Raw genomic sequence first — 17875 nt, forward strand, 5'->3', positions numbered from 1 at the left:
TGGCTTGAGAATCATCGTGAGTATTTAAGGAATATGATGTTGGGCTTTTTTATTGGGCTTTTAGTGGCTGCCATATGAGCCGCTGGGATTGGTTTTCCAGGATTCCTCTGCAGGTGTGATGGCTGGGAAGAGGGAATCTCAGCTTGCGCTTGGAAAGGCCCCATAGTAAGAAGCCCTTTAAAATGGATGCTCCTGCCCTCCCCTGCAATATTTGGAAAGCTTTTGCGTAATTTGGAAAAGCTCGCCGTGCTGGATCTGGCCCCGGGAGCTGGGCAGGCTTAGCACGGCGGCGGATACGGAGATGGGGAATGTGGAAACGGGATCAGCAGCTGGAAGAGGGAGGAAAAAAAAAGTAATCCTTTTTTTCCTTTCTGTGGAAAAGTGTCCGTAGAGAAACGTAGCCAAAGGGGGAGGAAAAACGGCAACGAGTGCGCCTGGTGAATGGTTCTGCCAGGAGCAACGTATCGGCTGCTGGAGGCATTTGGGGGGAAATAAGGGCTCTATATCAAGGAGCTGCAGGGGGAGGCGGTGCGAGGAGCGTGGGGAAGCCTGGATGTGCTGTCCTGTAGCTCAGCCTTTGCGGTCGGTTGTGTCCCGCGGCCAGGGAGCATCTGCCGAGCCCACCTGGCAGCGGGCATCGCTGCCGAGCCCCCCGCTCCTCGCGGAGGGATGCCCTGCACCCAGCAGCGTCGGCCGCAGCGTCCCTGCGCCCAGCCTGCGGCCCGCCGTGGGTCCTGTGTAACGTCGTTAGCGGAGAAATTATATGGAAATCTGGCGTTGTTGCTGGCGCTGAGCCTGGAAGCGCGATGCAGCTGGTTCAGATAGATGTTGGCTGGCCGGGCCTTAATGCCGAGGGTTTGTTTGCCAGGGTTCGCGTTCCGGGGCTCCAGCAGTTTTTAACAGCCTTCGTTTTGCTGGGCAGTGCGGGGTTGGGTTTGTGATGGTCTGGATGGCGGAGGGTGGGTCCGTCGTCCCTCCCCGGCGATGTGTTTCCAGCCCTTTCCGACGGCATTTAGCACAAGGCGAAGCCGGCGATAAGCCCGTGCCGCGTCTTCCCCGTGCCGCGCTAACGAGCCCTTGCTGCGCAGGGAGGGAGCGGGGATCTGGAGCGGCACAGGATGCTCGGTGGGAGTCACTCGAGCAGTTTCTGTATCCCTGGCAGCACGTGCTTCATGCGTCTGTCGCTCCTTTTGCTGGGCTAATTCCATCTCTGGCGCTTTTTTTTTTTTTTTAAAATCAATTCACGTCCAAATAAAATCCCGTTGTGCTACATCCTGTCGGCCTCTCCTCCTTTGCTGGGACCTCGGGATCGTGCTCACAGTGTTAACGCAGTTATATTTATTATTTTTTTTTTTTTTTCCCCTGGCTGGAAAGGGATGGATGTGGTCTGGATTTCTGGTGCGGCACTGTCCGTCGGGAGAAGCTGTGGACAGCTTTATTACCGCCAGGTCCTGCTGCGGGTAGAGGCCGTGCCCAAGCGCCTGGGGGAATGGAGGAGCCTCTTGGCCGGGTGACATCTATGAGCGTGTGGGCTAATGGCAGAATTCTCAGTTCTGGAAAGGTTTATCCGATCTGCTGGAGCTCGCCTGCGGGATTATCATGCAGAGAGCAAACCTGCTTTCTGTTTCCTCTTTGAGTGCCAAACTGGAGACCTCGGGCTGGCTTTTCCCGCTGCTCGGGAAGGAGTGAACCGGCTTCACGTCTGCTCCGCAAATGGGTTGTAGCTCTGTCTCCTCCCTCCCAAACTCACGGCTTGGAGCTGTGACCCCCCAGGGATGGCGCTTGGGCTGGGACAAGCCTCCTGCAGAAACCCTCAGCACCCCTGAGGTGCAGCAAGGGGGTGGGTAGCAAAGAAACGGGCGGATGGGCATCCCAACGGGTGGACATCCCGGTGGATGGGCGTCCCAATGGATGGACATCCTAGAAGGTGGGCATCCCAACAGATGGGCATCCCAACGGATGGGCGTCCCAGCCATGGGCTCAGCCGAGGAAGCCCTCTCCACCTAAGGGACATGGGGCTCTGTACAGAAAACCCACTGTGCTCCTTTGAAGACCCGCCTTAAAAATCACTGCAGAAGTCATTGACCACCTTGTTGACTGTTGGGCATCTGGTTTGGAGAGCTCTTGGCCTCGGAGCATGGTGCTTCCAGGTAAATCCCCCAGCAAGGCAAATACCTCCTCTAATTATTTCCTGAAATTGGACATTACACTCAAATTTTCTGCCTGCACCGAACCTCTGCATGCCCAGGAGCGAGTGCCGGCTCTGCTCGGCGCCGTCTAACGTTGACGTCTTCAACGACAAGATCTTCTCTGCAGATGGTGACGGCTGCGCCCGGGGAGCGCGCGCCTATTTAATCACAAAGCAAAGAGCGATGCAGCAGTTCCTGCGCGGGGCTGACCGATTTTATGGGTTAGTCATGGTGACAATATTGAATTTCATGGTTGGGAAGGGGAATCAGGAGAAATTAAGTGAATGTTAATGGGACAGGATGGATTTACGCGTCGCTCTTGCGCAGGGCATCGCCGAGGCTTGAGCGGTGCCCCCCGAGGACGCCTTTCCCAGCATTAGAAAATAAGTGTATTATTCAGTAAGTGAGAAAGTCAACACTGATTCCATTCCTGGCGTGAAAAATCACATTGTACGGGGTGAGAGAAGTACTCACGAGCAGATGGGAGTCGTAGGGAGCTGCTTTTTGGGAGGGTCGGAGGTGGGTTGCATCCACTGCCCGTGTCCTGGCTGGCGTTTGGGCTCTGCCGCTCCGTCCCGGGAGCAGGAAGCCAGGCAGAGCTGCTATTTCTGTGATCCAAACATTAATTGTTTTTCATCTAATATCCCATTACCGGGGTAGTCAAACTGATTATCTGTATGCCCTCCAAGCAAACGTGGGCTAGATGGTGCGACCGCCACCACCTCACTTTCCCTTAATTTGTTATTATTGCTTCTGAAGTGGGGGGGATACTTAGAGCAGCCCCTGTTTTAGAGGGGGAAATGCCTGGTTTCAGCAGGCGGTCGCTAATTCTCATCCAGAGGCTGCTAGATGCTGAGGCCACACGGGCGCCATGGGGTGGTGGCACCTTTGGTGGTGGCATCACTGGGAGGCTTCCATGCTGCAGGTACATTGGAGCGATTAGATGTCAGCTCGTTAGGTAAAGCTGGAAACCAAAGGTGCCGGGGGAGGGATTTTAATAAGTTTTGGCTGAGAGGGGCCCAGCGCGGAGCGGGTCCCGTTGCTGCTCTGCGTCCGTCATCCTTCTCCCGAAGGAGCGATGCCCGGGGGACGGATCGTGTGGCAGGAGGTGGAAGCTCAAGTAACGGGAGCGCGAGCTGACCTCGTGCAGGATTAATGGTGTGGGTGGGGACGTGGGGGGTGACGGCGAGAAGTAGGGGGGAGTGTCACATCGCTGGTCCCAACCCGTCCTTCCCATCGCTGGTCCCAACCCGTCCTTCCCATCGCTGGCCGGTGCCGAGTCCGAGGAGGGGCTGGTGCATCCCCCGTCTGCTTCTGCCCTGCACTTTGGTGAGAACATAAAATATTCTCACCAAAATAAATAATGCAAATAAGCTGCGCGAGGTAGATACTTCCTGCTCACGGTAAGGGTTTAGGATTTCTTGCTTCTCTTGGGTTTGCGAACAAGTCGGAGGTTTTGCTGGAGCGCACCGTGCAGATGGGCTGCGGGAGAGCTTATTTGGATATTTTGAGAGAGTTGGAATACAGAAACCTGGTCCTGGATCATCAGAATAAAGAAAAAAGCCATTTCACTTCCTCGGATGGCCAGTAAAAAAAGCCGCTATATTTCTCCTTGGCTGCCCCTGCCGTGGCGCTGTGGATCGCGATGGCTCGTTTTCCCTGAGCGAGTAATTAGCTGGGTTTGTTTGCTAAGGATGCATTAAGCAGCGCGTGGTCCAGGAATTGCTGGCAGCCCTAAACTGCTCACTTCTGCATAACTTTTTATTTTTCTCCTGCCTCTTTCAATTAATTTCCTATTAATTGGGTTTGGAATGAAGTTCTCAAATGACTGATAAATCTTCTTCAAGCTTAGGAGCTAATCGGTTTCGGAGGCAGGAGAGCGGTGGTAATAGAGTAGGCAAAAAAAGTGCATTAATTTTAGCAAATATCCCAAATATGAACTGAAACAAATGGTAAATTGGGTTATTAAGAAAAAAACCCTGCTTTTTTACTACCCAAAGTCCATCATCTTCTCGCGGTTACTGGATGGTGTGAATATTGGTAAAGATTCAGCCTCGGGAGACAGTATGTACTCTTCTCCTGATAGTGCTTCTGAGCATTTTATATTTTGTTTTGGCAAGCGATGAAGCATTTTCCCTCAATCTTTAAGGACCCTGAACGCTGCCACTAATTAAAGCAGGTTGGATGCTATAGGGGACCCGCTGCTTAATTAAATTCATTAGGAGCCTTTTGCCGCCTCCAGCATCAGAGAGCGCAAATGCGACTTTAAACTTTTATAACAGCCTCGTGGTGTCCTCGAGGAAAATAAATATATATATATGTGAGTGTGTGTGTGTCACAAAGCGTTCAAGGGGTTGAAAGTCGAGGGGTTTTCAGCGGCGCGTTATCCTACGGGGGTGGGGCTGAGACCGACCCTGCCTGGAAAGGTTTATTTTTAGAGGGTTTCTGTAGTAATTTCCCGAGCTGGAAAAAAAGGAAGGAAAGTCCCAGTGTTGGAAGGGGCTGAGTTGTCCCAGCAGGAGTCACCTTCATTAACGTGGGCAAGGAAGAATCACAAGCGCTCCCTGTCACGGGACGACATGAATTCTTGTGGCATTTCTTCTCCGGTTTGTTGTTGTTCTGGGTTTTGGCTTACCTCTGATGCTCAACGGCAGAGTCGTTGGTCTGAAGAGTTTTCTCTCCTGATGTTTAACAGGCAAAAATCTCTGTAGTCCCAAACATCTCCATCTATTTAGTCTGATTTTTTTCATAGAATCACAGACTGGTTTGGGTGGGAAGGGACCTGAAAGCCCACCCAGTGCCACCCCCTGCCCTGGGCAGGGGCACCTCCCACCAGCCCAGGTTGCTCCAAGCCCCGTCCAACCTGGCCTTGAACCCCTCCAGGGATGGGGCAGCCACAGCTTCTCTGGGCAACCTGGGCCAGGGGCTCACCCCCCTCACAGCAAAGAATTTCTTCCCCAGATCTCATCTCAATCTCCCCTCTTCCAGTTTAAACCCATTCCCCCTCGTCCCATGGCTCCCCTCCCTGCTCCAGAGTCCCTCCCCAGCTTTCCTGGAGCCCCTTTAGGGACTGGAAGGGGCTGGAAGGTCTCCGCGGAGCCTTCTCTTCTCCAGGCTGAACCCCCCCAGCTCTCTCAGCCTGTCCTCTCAGCTGGGAGGGCTGGAGCCCCTCTGCATCTCCGGGGCCCCCTCTGGCCCCGCTCCAACAGCTCCGTGTCCTTCCTGTGCTGAGGGCTCCAAAGCTGGGTGCCATGCTCCAGGTGGGGTCTCAGCAGAGCGCAGCAGAGGAGTAGGATCCCCCTCCCCGGCCCTGCTGGCCTCGCTTCGTTTGATGCAGCCCAGGGTGCCGTTGGCTTTCTGGGCTGCAGGCGCGCATTGCCGGCTCACGTTGAGCTTCTTGTCCACCAGCACCCCCAAGTCCTTCTCCTCAGGGCTGCTCTCAAGCCATTCTCCGACCTTTTTCTCCACTGACCTGCCACCCCTCTCCCTTCCTCGCTGGCTCCATCCCACCCACTTGTTTTATTTCAACTCTTCCCAGCAGAGACGCAGGGTGATTCCTGCGCACAGAAAGAAGTTCCTACCCGAGGAACTCTCTCCTCAAACCAGTCGCTGTGACGAGCTCGGCTGGGCCGCGGGAGGTGGTTGAGATGAGTTCTGTAGAGCAGAGGTGCTGCTTCTCTTTAGGGGGCTATTTCCGTGTGTTATGGTGGTACGTTGTGCGCGGTGCTGGGTGATCCCCCGTCATTAGATTATTAGGAAAAGCCAGGTGGGCTGACGCGCTCGTTGTGCATCCTCTAATTGAATGGAATTAGGTTGGGCCCATGAGTGTGCGTGGAGACAAGTCCCACTCGTGGTGGCGCTGTCATCTCCTAGCGGCGCGTGGTGGGGATTTTTTTCGTGGCTTTGGGGTTGTTTTGGGGTTTTTTTTATTCATACAGAGGAAAGACGTTCAGGGCTTGCGATGCAGCGAGTGCGGGGAGCGTTGCGGGGCCTCCCTCGAGAGCAGCGTTTCCTCAGGGCGGAAAAGTATACAAAGTCCTTCCTATGGTGGAAAAAAAGAATTATTTATATCCTGATGCCTAAATCGGGTATGATGCTGGTGGGGAGGGGTGTATCTGGAGCAGGGAGCCGCAGAGCGTTTCAGCAGCAATGCCAAGGGCCACGTTCAAGGCCGGGCAAAGCACTTTAACGTGCAGAAATTGTTGAAGCGCCTTGTCCCGGGCGGGATTTCTCTAATTCTCCCCGGTTTTACCAGACTTCCAGCAAGCTGTCCCTGCGTCGGTGCTCAGCCAGCATCCCTTGCTGGGGTGTGGGAGAGGGAAAACACGAAGGTCATGGTGTCGTCTCGCATCCCGTGGTGTGTCCAGCCCTCCCGCTCTGTCCCCTCGTCCCCGCGCGGCATCGTCGAACTGGAAGGGGGGGACACGCTGGGGTGAGCGGTGCCGCGGGCTCGTGGGAGCGCTGCAGGAATCCGGCCCCGCTGCTAAAAATAAACCCGGTTGTGGTTTATTTACCCTGGAAAGGGAGCAGCAGGTTTTCCTGCGCCGCGGCCTGAGGCCGCGGCAGCAGTTTTGCTCCCGAATCTCCTTTTCCAGGGGCCAGGCTGCCCCGTTGGAGGGCAGGGGTGAGGATTTGGAGATGCTCTGGGTGTTTTCAGGGATGCCACAATGGGGGTGAATTGGGCGTCTGCTCCCAGCCCAGCCCCTGCGGGGGTAATTTTGGTACTTTTTTTCTTGAAAAATAAAAGCGATGGAGGCAAGGGGGCTGCCGTGCCGCCGTGTTTGAGCCGTCTTCTCTCTCCCCCAGCCATGAAAGCCGACCGCAAGCGCTTGAAGTCGGAGAAGACGGACCTGGTGAGCCAGATGCAGCAGCTGTACGCCACGCTGGAGAGCCGCGAGGAGCAGCTCCGCGACTTCATCCGCAACTACGAGCAGCACAGGAAAGTGAGTCTGGGAGCCCAGCGCCGGGGGCTCGTGGCACTGGGGGGGGCTGGCAGCCGCGTGAGTGCCAAACCCGGGTTGCAATCGGGCAAACCACCCCCCCCCAAAAGCTCTTGCAAGCAGGCTGGTCTGCAAAGGCTGCGCTGCAGCAGGTTGAGGGTAAATAGATACCGGAGGAATCAGGGCCAGGTTGGACGGGGCTTTGGGAGGTCTGGTGGGAGGTGTCCCTGCCCAGGGCAGGGGGTGGCACTGGGTGGGCTTTAAGGTCCCTTCCCATCCAAACCTGGCATGGGGGTCAGTCTCTTCTCCCAAGGAACAGGCGATGGGACAAGAGGAAACGGCCTCAAGTTGCGCCAGGGGAGGTTTAAGATGGATATTAGGAAAAAATTCCTCACCAAAAGGGTTGTCGAGCATTGGAACAGGCTGCCCAGGGAAGGGGTTGAGGCACCGTCCCTGGAGGTGTTTGAAAGCCGGGCAGACGTGGTGCTGAGAGGTACGGTTTAGTGATGGGTTTTGTCAGCGTCAGGTTGATGGTTGGACTTGATGATCTGAAAGGTCCCTTCCAGCCTAGGCCACGCTATGATTCTCTGAAATTGTGTCAGTGGGACAAAGCTGGGAAATTCAATGTAATTTTAAGCAGGTGCACGGCAGGCATCCCTTTTCAGGGGTCTGGCCATGTCCCGCATCTCCCTGCCACGGTCCCTGCCAGCGCAGGGCTCTCGTGACACCCAAAGGTGTCCCATGCAGTCAGGTGGCCCCCAGAGGTCTTTCCCTTCATATGGGTTTCCCCTTCCTGGACATGGAAAACCCATGGGCACATGGAAATCCCATGGGCACATGGAAATCCCATGGGCGGATGAGTTTCCCCTTCCTGATGGCTGCCCTGTCCTGGCTCTTGTGACAGCCAAAGGTGCCACTTGCAGTCAGGTGGCCTCCGAGGGGCTTATGGCAGAGGGGTCTTTCACTTCACGTGGGTTTCCCCTTCCCGGACATGGAAATCCCATGGGCACGTGGAAAACCCATGGGCAGGTGAGTTTCCCCTTCTTGAGGGCTGCCCTGTCCCAGCAGGAGAGCGAGGACGCGGTGAAAGCCCTGGCGAAGGAGAAGGACCTCCTGGAGCGGGAGAAGTGGGAGCTGCGGCGACAAGCCAAGGAGGCGACGGACCACGCCAGCGCCCTCCGCTCCCAGCTGGACCTGAAAGACAACCGCATGAAGGAGCTGGAGGCCGAGCTGGCCATGGTGAGCCTGAGAACGTGGTGGGCAACGACTCCAGGGTCGGCCCCACGCCGCTGACGTTCAGTATTTATTGCAATATTGCATTTCAGTGCCGGCTGCAGTTGTTGCGTGTGTGTGTTTGCCGCCATTCATGTGCGCGTTTGCCGCCGTTGTTGCGTTATTGCCATACCGGCAGCAAAAAAAAATATATTTATCGCTAAAATGAGCTGGACAATCCTCGCTGCAGGGAGTAACGCAATTTGGGTATTTAATTGCGAAGGGGAGGACAGGTTTGGTGCAGTGTGGTGCTGCTGCTCTGGGAGATGTTCATATGGTTTTTCCCCCACCACCACCACCGCCACCGCCTTGGTGTCCTTCCCCAGGCCAAGCAGTCCCTGGCCACGCTGACCAAGGACGTCCCCAAGCGCCATTCCTTGGCCATGCCGGGCGAGACGGTGCTGAACGGCAACCAGGAGTGGGTGATGCAGGCCGACCTCCCGCTGACGGCCGCCATCCGGCAGAGCCAGCAGACCCTCTACCACTCGCACCCCCAGCACTCGGCGGACCGGCAAGGTGAGACCCCCCCCAACACCCAACCATGGATCAGGGTGCGGGGCCAAACCCATGTTGGGGAGCTGCCTTATTCCCCCATCGAGGTGCGGCGGGGGAATAAATGGGCAAAACACCCCCAAAAATGTTTTTTGTGGAAGTGTGCAGGGTCAGGTTTGGTGGCGTGATGTTAACTCCCCGGTGTTCTCCCCCCACTGCCTTCCAGCGGTCAGAGTGAGTCCCTGTCATTCCCGGCAGCCGTCCATCATCTCCGACGCCTCCGCGGCCGAGGGCGACCGGTCGTCCACGCCGAGCGACATCAACTCGCCCCGGCATCGAACGCACTCGCTCTGCAACGTAAGGCGCTACGTGATTGCGGGGCTGGGGGGGCTTGCTTCCCACCGGGGGTGCGGGACGGACTCTGGGGATGCTGCGTGTCTTCCAAAAACGCTGTTGGTTTTGGGGTGGGGTGTGGGGCGGAGGTTTGCTGACCCAAAGAGCTGCTTTCCTGGGGTTTCTCCCAGCCCCACAGCGATTCGGCTGACAGAATAAACCGCTTTTTGCTGCGGCGGGGGTGGGGGTCCCGGTCTGTTTTGGGGTCTGATGCGATTGGATCCATCTCCTTCTGCCGCAGGGGGACAGTCCCGGACCGGTACAGAAGAACTTGCACAACCCAATCGTACAGGTAGGGCACAAAGCCCTGTTTGACCCCCTCCTGTGCGGCTCTGTGCTTTGGGGGGGGCTCAGAGACACCGATTGGGGTTGTTTTTTTTTAAAAAAGTAAAGAGCAGAAGCAATCATGAATTGTAAGCCTGGGATGTCTCAGATTTGCCATGATTTGCCCCAAAACCCAGGTAATGGCATAGGTGGTTGCTGTGCTCGGGGCCCATCGCAGTCTTTATTTTGATTTATCTTTTTTTTTTTTTTTTTTGTAAGGCAGAGCCTAGATCAGCTTATTCTTCCGTATTTGACCCTAAAACGTTGGGGAATTTTTTGTAAGCCGTGGGCAGGCCCTTGCTCTGACCTTACGACCCTGAACCGGTTGAACGAAGAAGCCAAACTCCCAGAAACGTGGGGAGGGGGCCCGATTTCACTGCAAATTCCACCACACACATTTCAGGAATATTTTTTGTTGGGGGTGTGTGTGGGGGCGGGGGGGTGCGTGTGTGCAGCCTTGGAGCTGGAGGCAACTCTTTTTTGGGATGTGGCCCCTGTGGCCCATCATCCCTGGTGGGGTTGGGTGGACGGGCATCACATGGTGGATGAAAAACTCGGTGGCCAAACCCGTGTCCTCTTAACCTCCCCCCCGCCTCCCCGCAGTCTCTAGAAGACCTGGAAGACCAAAAACGGAAAAAGAAGAAAGAGAAGATGGGCTTCGGCTCCATCTCCAGGGTGTTCGCCCGGGGGAAGCAGCGCAAGTCCCTCGACCCCGGCCTCTTCGACGGTACGGCCCCCGACTACTACATCGAGGAGGACGCGGACTGGTGACCCCCCGCCCTGTGCCGCGCCGATGTACATACCCCCCCTCGATCCCCGCCTGTGGACGTGTTGCCTGTCGTCTTGGGAGCGATGCAGCCGTGTCGTAACTTCAGTTTTTCCCCCTTTTTTATTTGTATGTGTTTTTCTTTTCCCATACCGGTAACTCCTTTGTCGTTGCTTCAGTTTGTCGGTTTGGGTTGTTTTTTTTTCGTTTGTTTGTTTGGTTGGTTGTTGTTGTTTTATTTCCTCCTCCTTTTGACAAAACTTGAAACTTGAAGGACTGCTGTGTCTCTGTAAATACCAGAAATATTGTGCACTTTGTGCTTTGTGACGTCTCTTGTCCGAAACCCGCTGTTTTCCGGAGCCCGGCCCGCGGGATGTCCTCGCTCGGGGACGAAGGACCTGCCCAGCTGAGGGACCTTCGAGAGAAAACACACAAACACCAAGGAAAAAAAAAAAAGAAATATTTCATTTTCGGTGATGTCTTCCTGACCGAACCCCGCGGAGGCGGCACGGGCTGGTTGTTGTGAACCGCCTGCCGGTCTGGAAATCGAGTGTTTTTAAACGTTCCTTTTCTTTTTTTTTTTTTTTCTTTCTTTTTTTTCTTTTTTTAGTCGTTTTAATTTATTTGCACAAACCCAGAGGAGCTATTCTAACTAAATTATTGCAGAAGTTTTTTGGGATTTTTATATTTTTCCACGTCGGTTGGGAGGGGTCGGGGAGGAGGAAGGGTGTGTTTGTACTGTACTGTCCTGGGAAGCTGCTGCCGGGGGTGGGGGGGGGGGGGCTGGAGCCATGGACAAACCCCCCTCCCCGGGCTCCCTCGGCTCCAGATGCCCCAGGAGCACTTAACGCCTTGGAAAACCTAAATACGCACCGGGAAATGGGATGGAGGGGAGAGGGGAAGCTGGGGTGAGGGGGGGTGGGGGGGGAGGCTTTGCCTGTGGTTTTTCCCCCCCGCATTTGGGGGTCTCAACCTTTTGGGGGTAAAATGTGGGGGATCCGGCATGAGCTGGGAGGAGGGGAAAGGCGATATCCCGAGATATCGCCGTATCCCGAGACTTTCGGGGGTGTTATCGCCATCGGAGACGGAGGGGGGGGGAAATCGGTACGAGTCCCCGTTGGGGAGGTTTTTCCGGCACCAGGGTGATTTTTGAAGCGCAGGTGGAACTTGTGCTTCCAAATCCCCTGGAAAATGCCCCAAAACCACCATCCCCCCCCCCCAACCCGGCGCAGCGGCGGCCGCTTCCCCCTCTCCACTAACACGCACCGCGCTCTGCTTATGCCAAGATAAGTACCTTATGCTTTAATGCTTACGATATAATTTTAAGCTCTTAAAAAAAAAAAAAAATGTATTAAGATTTATTTAATGATGCTATAATAGTGTATTTTTTTTTTTTTTCCTTAATTCCGATACGCCGCGCCCTGGTTGGAAAAAAAAAAAAAAAAAAAACAAAAAAAAAAAAAAAAGAGGAGGGGTATTTTGTCTTAAATCACCCAATTAAACCGCCGATGCCCTTGCGCTGTGTATTCCTGCTACCGGGATGACGCGGGGAGGCCACGGGGGGGGGCCAGGACAGGGGTTGCCCCGTGGCACCTTTCTCTGCAGAGAAGCATTTTTTTTTTTTTTTTTAATATGTTTTGCTGGTTTGGGGGGGAGGGGTAAAATTTTTATTAATTTTTTTTTTTTTTTTTTTGTTCTCCTTGTGTTTTTTATAATTTAAACCACGGGAACAGATGAGCAAATCTCCTTGTTATCGAGTAGTTTTCCTTTGCATTTCAGCTCTTTTGTAAATTAGGAAATAATTCTAAAAATTACTAAGAGGATGATTTATTTAAAAGAGAACTTCGATAAATAGCATATGAAATATGGGTAACATTAGATTTAACTTCCCCCCCCCCCCTCCCCGCGAGTGGGGGGGGGAGAATCCTTGAAGGCATGGATGCAAATATAAAATTATAAAAGATCTAAATAAAGCTTATTTTAAAGTACGGATGAGCTCCGGGTGGTTTCATTGCTTTGCCTGATGGAGAGCCTGGTGCCGGCGGTGGCGCGGGGACGTCGCTGTGGTGGCACTGGGCTCGTCCCCGGGGGTGGCTTTGTCACGGGTGATTGTCACCCCTGCCCTGGCCGCCGTGCGGATGGGGGGGTGATGGAGGGGGGGGGGATGCAGGAAAAGGCTGCATCCCTGGAGCGACTCTTTCCCAGGACTGAGCGCTTGCACCCGGACACGGCACCGCTGGCAGGAGGCTGGGGCCGTCGGTGCATCCGTATGAAATAGGGATTTAAGGTAAGTGAAGATTTGGGAACGGGGGTGTAGGGGGGGGCGAACAGCCAGGAGATGTTCCCATGGGATATGGAAGATGTAATGCCGAGAAAAGCAGGTGGGAGAGAGAAAGGAGTTGGTTTTGTGCCCTAACGCTTGCTAGCGGGTAAATTATTAATAACTTAAGGACGGATAAATAATTATTATGAATTTACGGGTGGCGTTTGTCACTCGCAGGGTTGTGCCAAGGGCTTCCAGCGGGGCCTGACGCTCTTTTGGGGGGGGTGGCTGCGTTCGCGGGCTGGGGCGAAGGGGAGGATGGCAGTGCCGGGGGGGGTGTGTGGTGTGTCCGGGGAGGGCGTACGGGGCGGGGGTGACGGTGTCCTGCAGGGAAAGCATCCCCCGCTTTCCGCAGTCCGAGCCACTCCAGGTACTCGAGGTACAATTGACCGGGAGAAAAAAACAACCCAAACCATTTCAGACCAGACCTGCCATGATTTTCTGTTTTTTTCACAACTGCAATGAGGGTATAGATGAAGAGATGTACAGATGTACCTTTTTTCTTCCTTCCCCCCTGCAACAGATACATCCCGCTGGGTTTGCGAGCAGCTGCAGAGCAGGTAAGAGCCACCACACTCTCAACTGGGGAGAGCTGGAGAGGGAGGGGAAGGGGAAGGGGAAGGGAAGAGGGGAGAGGAGAGAAGAGAAGAGGGGAGGGGAGAGGAGAGGAGGAGAGAGAAGAGGAGGAGAGGAGAGAAGAGAAAAGAGGAGGAGAGGAGAGGAGAGAGGAGGAGAGAAGAGAAGAGAAGAGAAGAGAAAAGAGAAGAAGAGAGAAGAAAATGTCTAGAAGCCAGCTGGCTCTATAGCTCTGTCACCTGCAGCCGTACACAGTATTAATGGGAATTAAACATTGCATTAAAGTGTGACTATTGGGAGATAAGCCGGGTGCGGATCGTGGCAGGGTGGGTGGCGCTCGGAGCGGTTCCCTGTGGGGGTTTGCGTGTGCCCTTGGCTTGGGGTGCAGGAGAAGGGGGGGTGTGGGTGCTCGCCCACCCCGGACATGGTTTTAAATGCTCCGGGTGCCCTGCAACAGCACGGCTGCGACGCCGATCCTGGTTGCCATGCCTGTCCCTGTTCCGTGGGGACCACGCCGGGTCTCCCCTGGCCACCGCTTGTCCCGGGGGAGGGGACCACAGGCGGCATCTTCCGCACCAGAGCCAGGGCGAGCGGTGGGGGCTTGTTCCCTGCGGTCTGCGGGGGATGTCCTGGGCTGAGGGGTGTCTCCTTGGTGGCTTCATTGATGTCGGTGGCAGCGGAGGGTGGGCACGCTTCGGGTGCTGCATGGCTGCTGCATCCCCCCCCCCCCCGCTGTGTCCCTGCTGCAGCACGCTGCGATGCTGCCATCGTGTGAGCGGTCCCCGAGACACAGCCCAACGCCGGGGACACCGCAGCCATCCCAGACGCCCTTGTGCCCACGCTCTCCTCGCCCACGCTGGATGTGGCCAAAGGCTTGCGTTGGCCACTTGGCTTTGGATGGCCAAAGTCAACGAACGCCCCCCCCCCCCAGCACCTCTGTGCTGGAGACAAGACTCATCCGCGCCTTCAAGATGCTGAACTCGGCCCAAAAAATGTGGTGTTTTCAGGTCTGGCCCGGGGTGTGTTTATTTTAGGGCTGACTCACAGTATTTGTGCACTTCACCCCGCTAATGTCACGCAGATGGAGTCACGAGCATGTTTCCCCCAGGGAGGACTTTAGACCAAGAAAGGGAAACATCACCGCTCCACGCCGGGACAGCCGGGGTGCCCTGCGGAGGGGGGCACCCGAGCACCGCCGCGCTCCTTTACTGGTGCGTGAGCGAGCCACGCTGGTCCTGGCGCGGTCTCTGGGTGACGTTACAGCCGGAGCTGTGTTCACCCCTCGCGCCGTGGCGCTGCACCAATACCCTGCGGAGCCGGAGCGGGTCCGAGCAGCAGCCAGAAAGCGGGGGTGAGTCCCGGGGGGGTTTCCTGCCCTGGCACTGGCTCAGCCCATCGCTTCAGGCAGGTGATCTCACCCCCCTGGGGCTTATTTTTTGCCTGAAAGAGCAAAACCCTGTATGAAACCGAACGAATTGTCAGGATGGTTGGTGGGTTTTGAGACGTGGTCGGTCACAGACTGCAGGTGATGGGGGCCATGAATGGTGGCACCTCCCCGAAGGCTGGTGTCAAGGGTTGCCACTCGGGCTGCTGCTTTATTGCTTGGCATTGCTGAAAATTTGGGAATGTCCCTGTTATTTATTCCCCCCATTTTCAATGTTTTCCTTGAAGATGTTTTCTACTCTCGCCGCTTTGTGCGTCTGAAGCCCATGTTGGAAGCGCCTTTCTGAGTCCCTGGGGATGCGGCAGTGCCCAACAGGATCTGTCGCCGCGGGCATCCTGCCGGCCTTTGGCACATCGCACCGGCGTTGTCCCCCCGCTTCACCCCGTCCTCGGCTTCCCACTGCCCCGGCAGCGCCGCACGCCGAGTTGCTCCACTCCATCCCACCGGGACACTGCATCAGACCCCATATCTATCCAGGTAATAAGGTTTCCTTGGAGTTTTAGCATTGCTGGCGAGTGATTTCCCAGCATTTTCCCATTCTCGGGCACAAGCCATCGCTCGCCATCTGCTGCTGGTTCTGCAAAGTTACGTGAAACGTCTGCTCAGCCCTTTCAACGTCCAGCCACGCGATGCCACCGCAGCTCCTCTCTTCCAGCCCTGTTCTCCTCAGGCCCTGGGTCTCCTGTTCCCAAGCCCTCTCTTCTCCTGATCACTTGCATCCCGACGGCACCCCACGGGACACAGAGTCCCCAAGAAAAAACAATGAAGAAGTTCCTCACCCCCCTCCCACGCAGGGGTTTCTCCTGCCCGGCCTTTGGCAAGGCGGGACTGAGCCAGAGCATCCCAGTTGAGATGCGGAAACCCCCAGACTAGCACTGGGAGGAAGCAGTGGGGTGACTTATTACTCTTATAATTAATACAGTGTCTTGACTTACGCCGTTTTCCTGGTTGCAGAGGTGGTGTGTGCTTGAAATGGCAGCCGGCGACCCGGGGCGGTGGTTAGACTGGTTGTACCGGAATGGCCGTCCTCCCTGACGCCTGGTCCCGGCACGAAGGGCTGGCAATGCCAGCAGGTCGCGTCGTCCTCCCATCTGGCAAGCGCGGGGTTGTGCCAAGCAGGATTGTACGGAAATGCTCCCAGACTCCTGATTTTCCTCTTCTTTTTTTCCTCACTTGTGTGACAGGTTCCCAGTCTGCAGCCCCGATAGGAGCTCTCTAAACTGGGATACAGATACCAAGGCATGGGGACGAGAGACACCAGCACAGACCAGTGCATGTGGGCTGGGAACTGGGGTCTGTGGGTGGACTTTCATCCCAGGGGATCTGCCGTGCATGGGAAGAGAGATACCAGTATGGACCAGTGCGTGTGGGCTGGGAACTGGGATCTGAGGGAGCCCGTTATGGAGCAGACTGGGATGGGCTTCCATCCCAGGGGATCTGCCGTGCATGGGGAAGAGAGATACCAGTATAGACCACTGCATGCAGGCTGGGAACTGGGATCTGAGGATGGACTTTCATCCCAGGGGATTTGCTGTGCGTGGGAAGGGAGACACCAGTGCGTGTGGGCTGGGAACTGGGATCTGAGGGGGCCCGTCACGGAGCAGGCTGGGATGGACTTTCATCTCAGGGGATCTGCCGTGCAGGGGGAAGAGAAACCTGAGCATCCTCCCCAGCTCCAGATGTGTTACACTTCTGGCACTGATTAACTGTACAAAATAATTCCCTGTGTGATCTGGTGGCCCTGCTGACCGGACGCAAATGGATGGGCTTTTCCTCTTCCAGGCCGCGCCATCTGTCCCCAGGTATCCAGCAGCGGGATGTCGCCCGGAGCGGTGGGGTTGTCTCACTATTGGAAAGGTTTGGAGGAATCCCGGGACGTGGCTGCGCTCTGGGGTGGGCTTTGCAGCGGTGCTTTTAACGTACGTGTTGAGCACCATTCTTTGAGCAGAAAAAAGCTGGGGAAAACTGTTGCTGAGCAATTTCTGCCAGTAAAAGCAGGTAACGTGAGTCCTGGCATCTCCGGCGAGCACCAGGGCATCAGATGCCCCTCTGAAAGGCCCTTTTGTTGCCTGCTGATGGCGCCCGCTGGGGCTCCTGTTTCCTCCTTGGTGCTTCTGTACAAGCAAAGTCTTTATCCCGCGTGTTTGGCTGGAGAAACACCCCGGAGAGGTCCCGTCCCAGCCCAGACTGTGAGCGTTTGCAGGGGGAGGGGGGGGTTCAACCTGCCCGTAGATGAATACCCACGCCAGGACGGCTGCTGTAGCTGGAAAGGCAAATGAGCCGAAGAAATGCATGTAAACGCATGAGCCCGCAGCAAAGCACGTGGCGGAGAAGGCAGGTGTGTTGGTAGCCATCCGGGCTCTGCCCTCCCAGGGGTACGAACGAGCCCCCTTAATTTAAGGAGGGGCAAACCAGCCGGGGTGGGCAGCGCCGGGGGAGAAAAATTAAGAAATCTGCTCCAAAGGGGACAACTGGGAAAAGGGGGAGCTGACATGGCTCGAGTGTGCCGACACGCAAATGCGCGGCCGCCTGCTGCCATGGAAAATGCCATTTTTGGACAATATTCAGCTTTGCAGAGAGAGCGGGAACCACAGAATCAGAGAACAGTGGGGGTTGGCAGGGACCTCTGGAGATCATCCCGTCCCACCCCCGGCCAGAGCAGGGTCACCCAGAGCAGGTGGCACAGGAACGCCTCCAGGCGGGGTTGGAATGTCTCCAGAGACGGAGACTCCACCACCTCTCTGGGCAGCCTGTGCCAGGGCTCTGCCACCCTCACAGCAAAGAAGTTCCTCCTCGTGTTGAGATGGAACTTCCCATCGTCAAGTTTGTGCCCGTTACCCCTTGTCCTGTTGCTGGGCACCACTGAGAAGAGCCTGGTCCCATCCTCCTGACACCCCCCCTTCAAGTATTTATCAGCGTTGATAAGATCCCCCCTCAGTTGTCTTTTTTCCAGACTGAAGAGCCCCAAATCCCTCAGCCTTTCTTCACAAGAGAGGTGTTCCAGTCCCCTCAGCATCTTGGAGGAGCCGAGGTCACCTGAGGAGCCGCTGTGAATGTCCCCTCTGTGCTCGCCGTCCCCAGGGCCGCTCCGTGGGGTGGGTGACCTGGCTCGGGCTGGGCTCTCCCCACACGGGATCGGCGTCAGTCGCGGTGTAA

General features: G+C 55.9%; 1 protein-coding gene across 6 annotated transcripts in view; it reads left to right on the forward strand.

The window, feature by feature from the left end:
• KAZN (kazrin, periplakin interacting protein) overlaps positions 1 to 10688 on the forward strand; it is a 239544-nt gene extending 228856 nt beyond the window's left edge. For all 6 annotated transcript variants that reach the window (XM_074609463.1, XM_074609467.1, XM_074609465.1 and 3 more), the window contains 6 exons: positions 6996 to 7132; positions 8198 to 8368; positions 8728 to 8917; positions 9120 to 9250; positions 9528 to 9578; positions 10214 to 10688. In XM_074609463.1, the coding sequence (XP_074465564.1) occupies positions 6996 to 7132; positions 8198 to 8368; positions 8728 to 8917; positions 9120 to 9250; positions 9528 to 9578; positions 10214 to 10381 (848 nt within the window). In that variant the 3' untranslated portion in view covers positions 10382 to 10688. The remainder of the gene's footprint in view (positions 1 to 6995; positions 7133 to 8197; positions 8369 to 8727; positions 8918 to 9119; positions 9251 to 9527; positions 9579 to 10213) is intronic.
• Positions 10689 to 17875: the final 7187 nt, after the last annotated feature.

Source organism: Larus michahellis, chromosome 16, assembly GCF_964199755.1.
Source record: "Larus michahellis chromosome 16, bLarMic1.1, whole genome shotgun sequence".
Lineage (NCBI taxonomy): Eukaryota > Metazoa > Chordata > Aves > Charadriiformes > Laridae > Larus > Larus michahellis.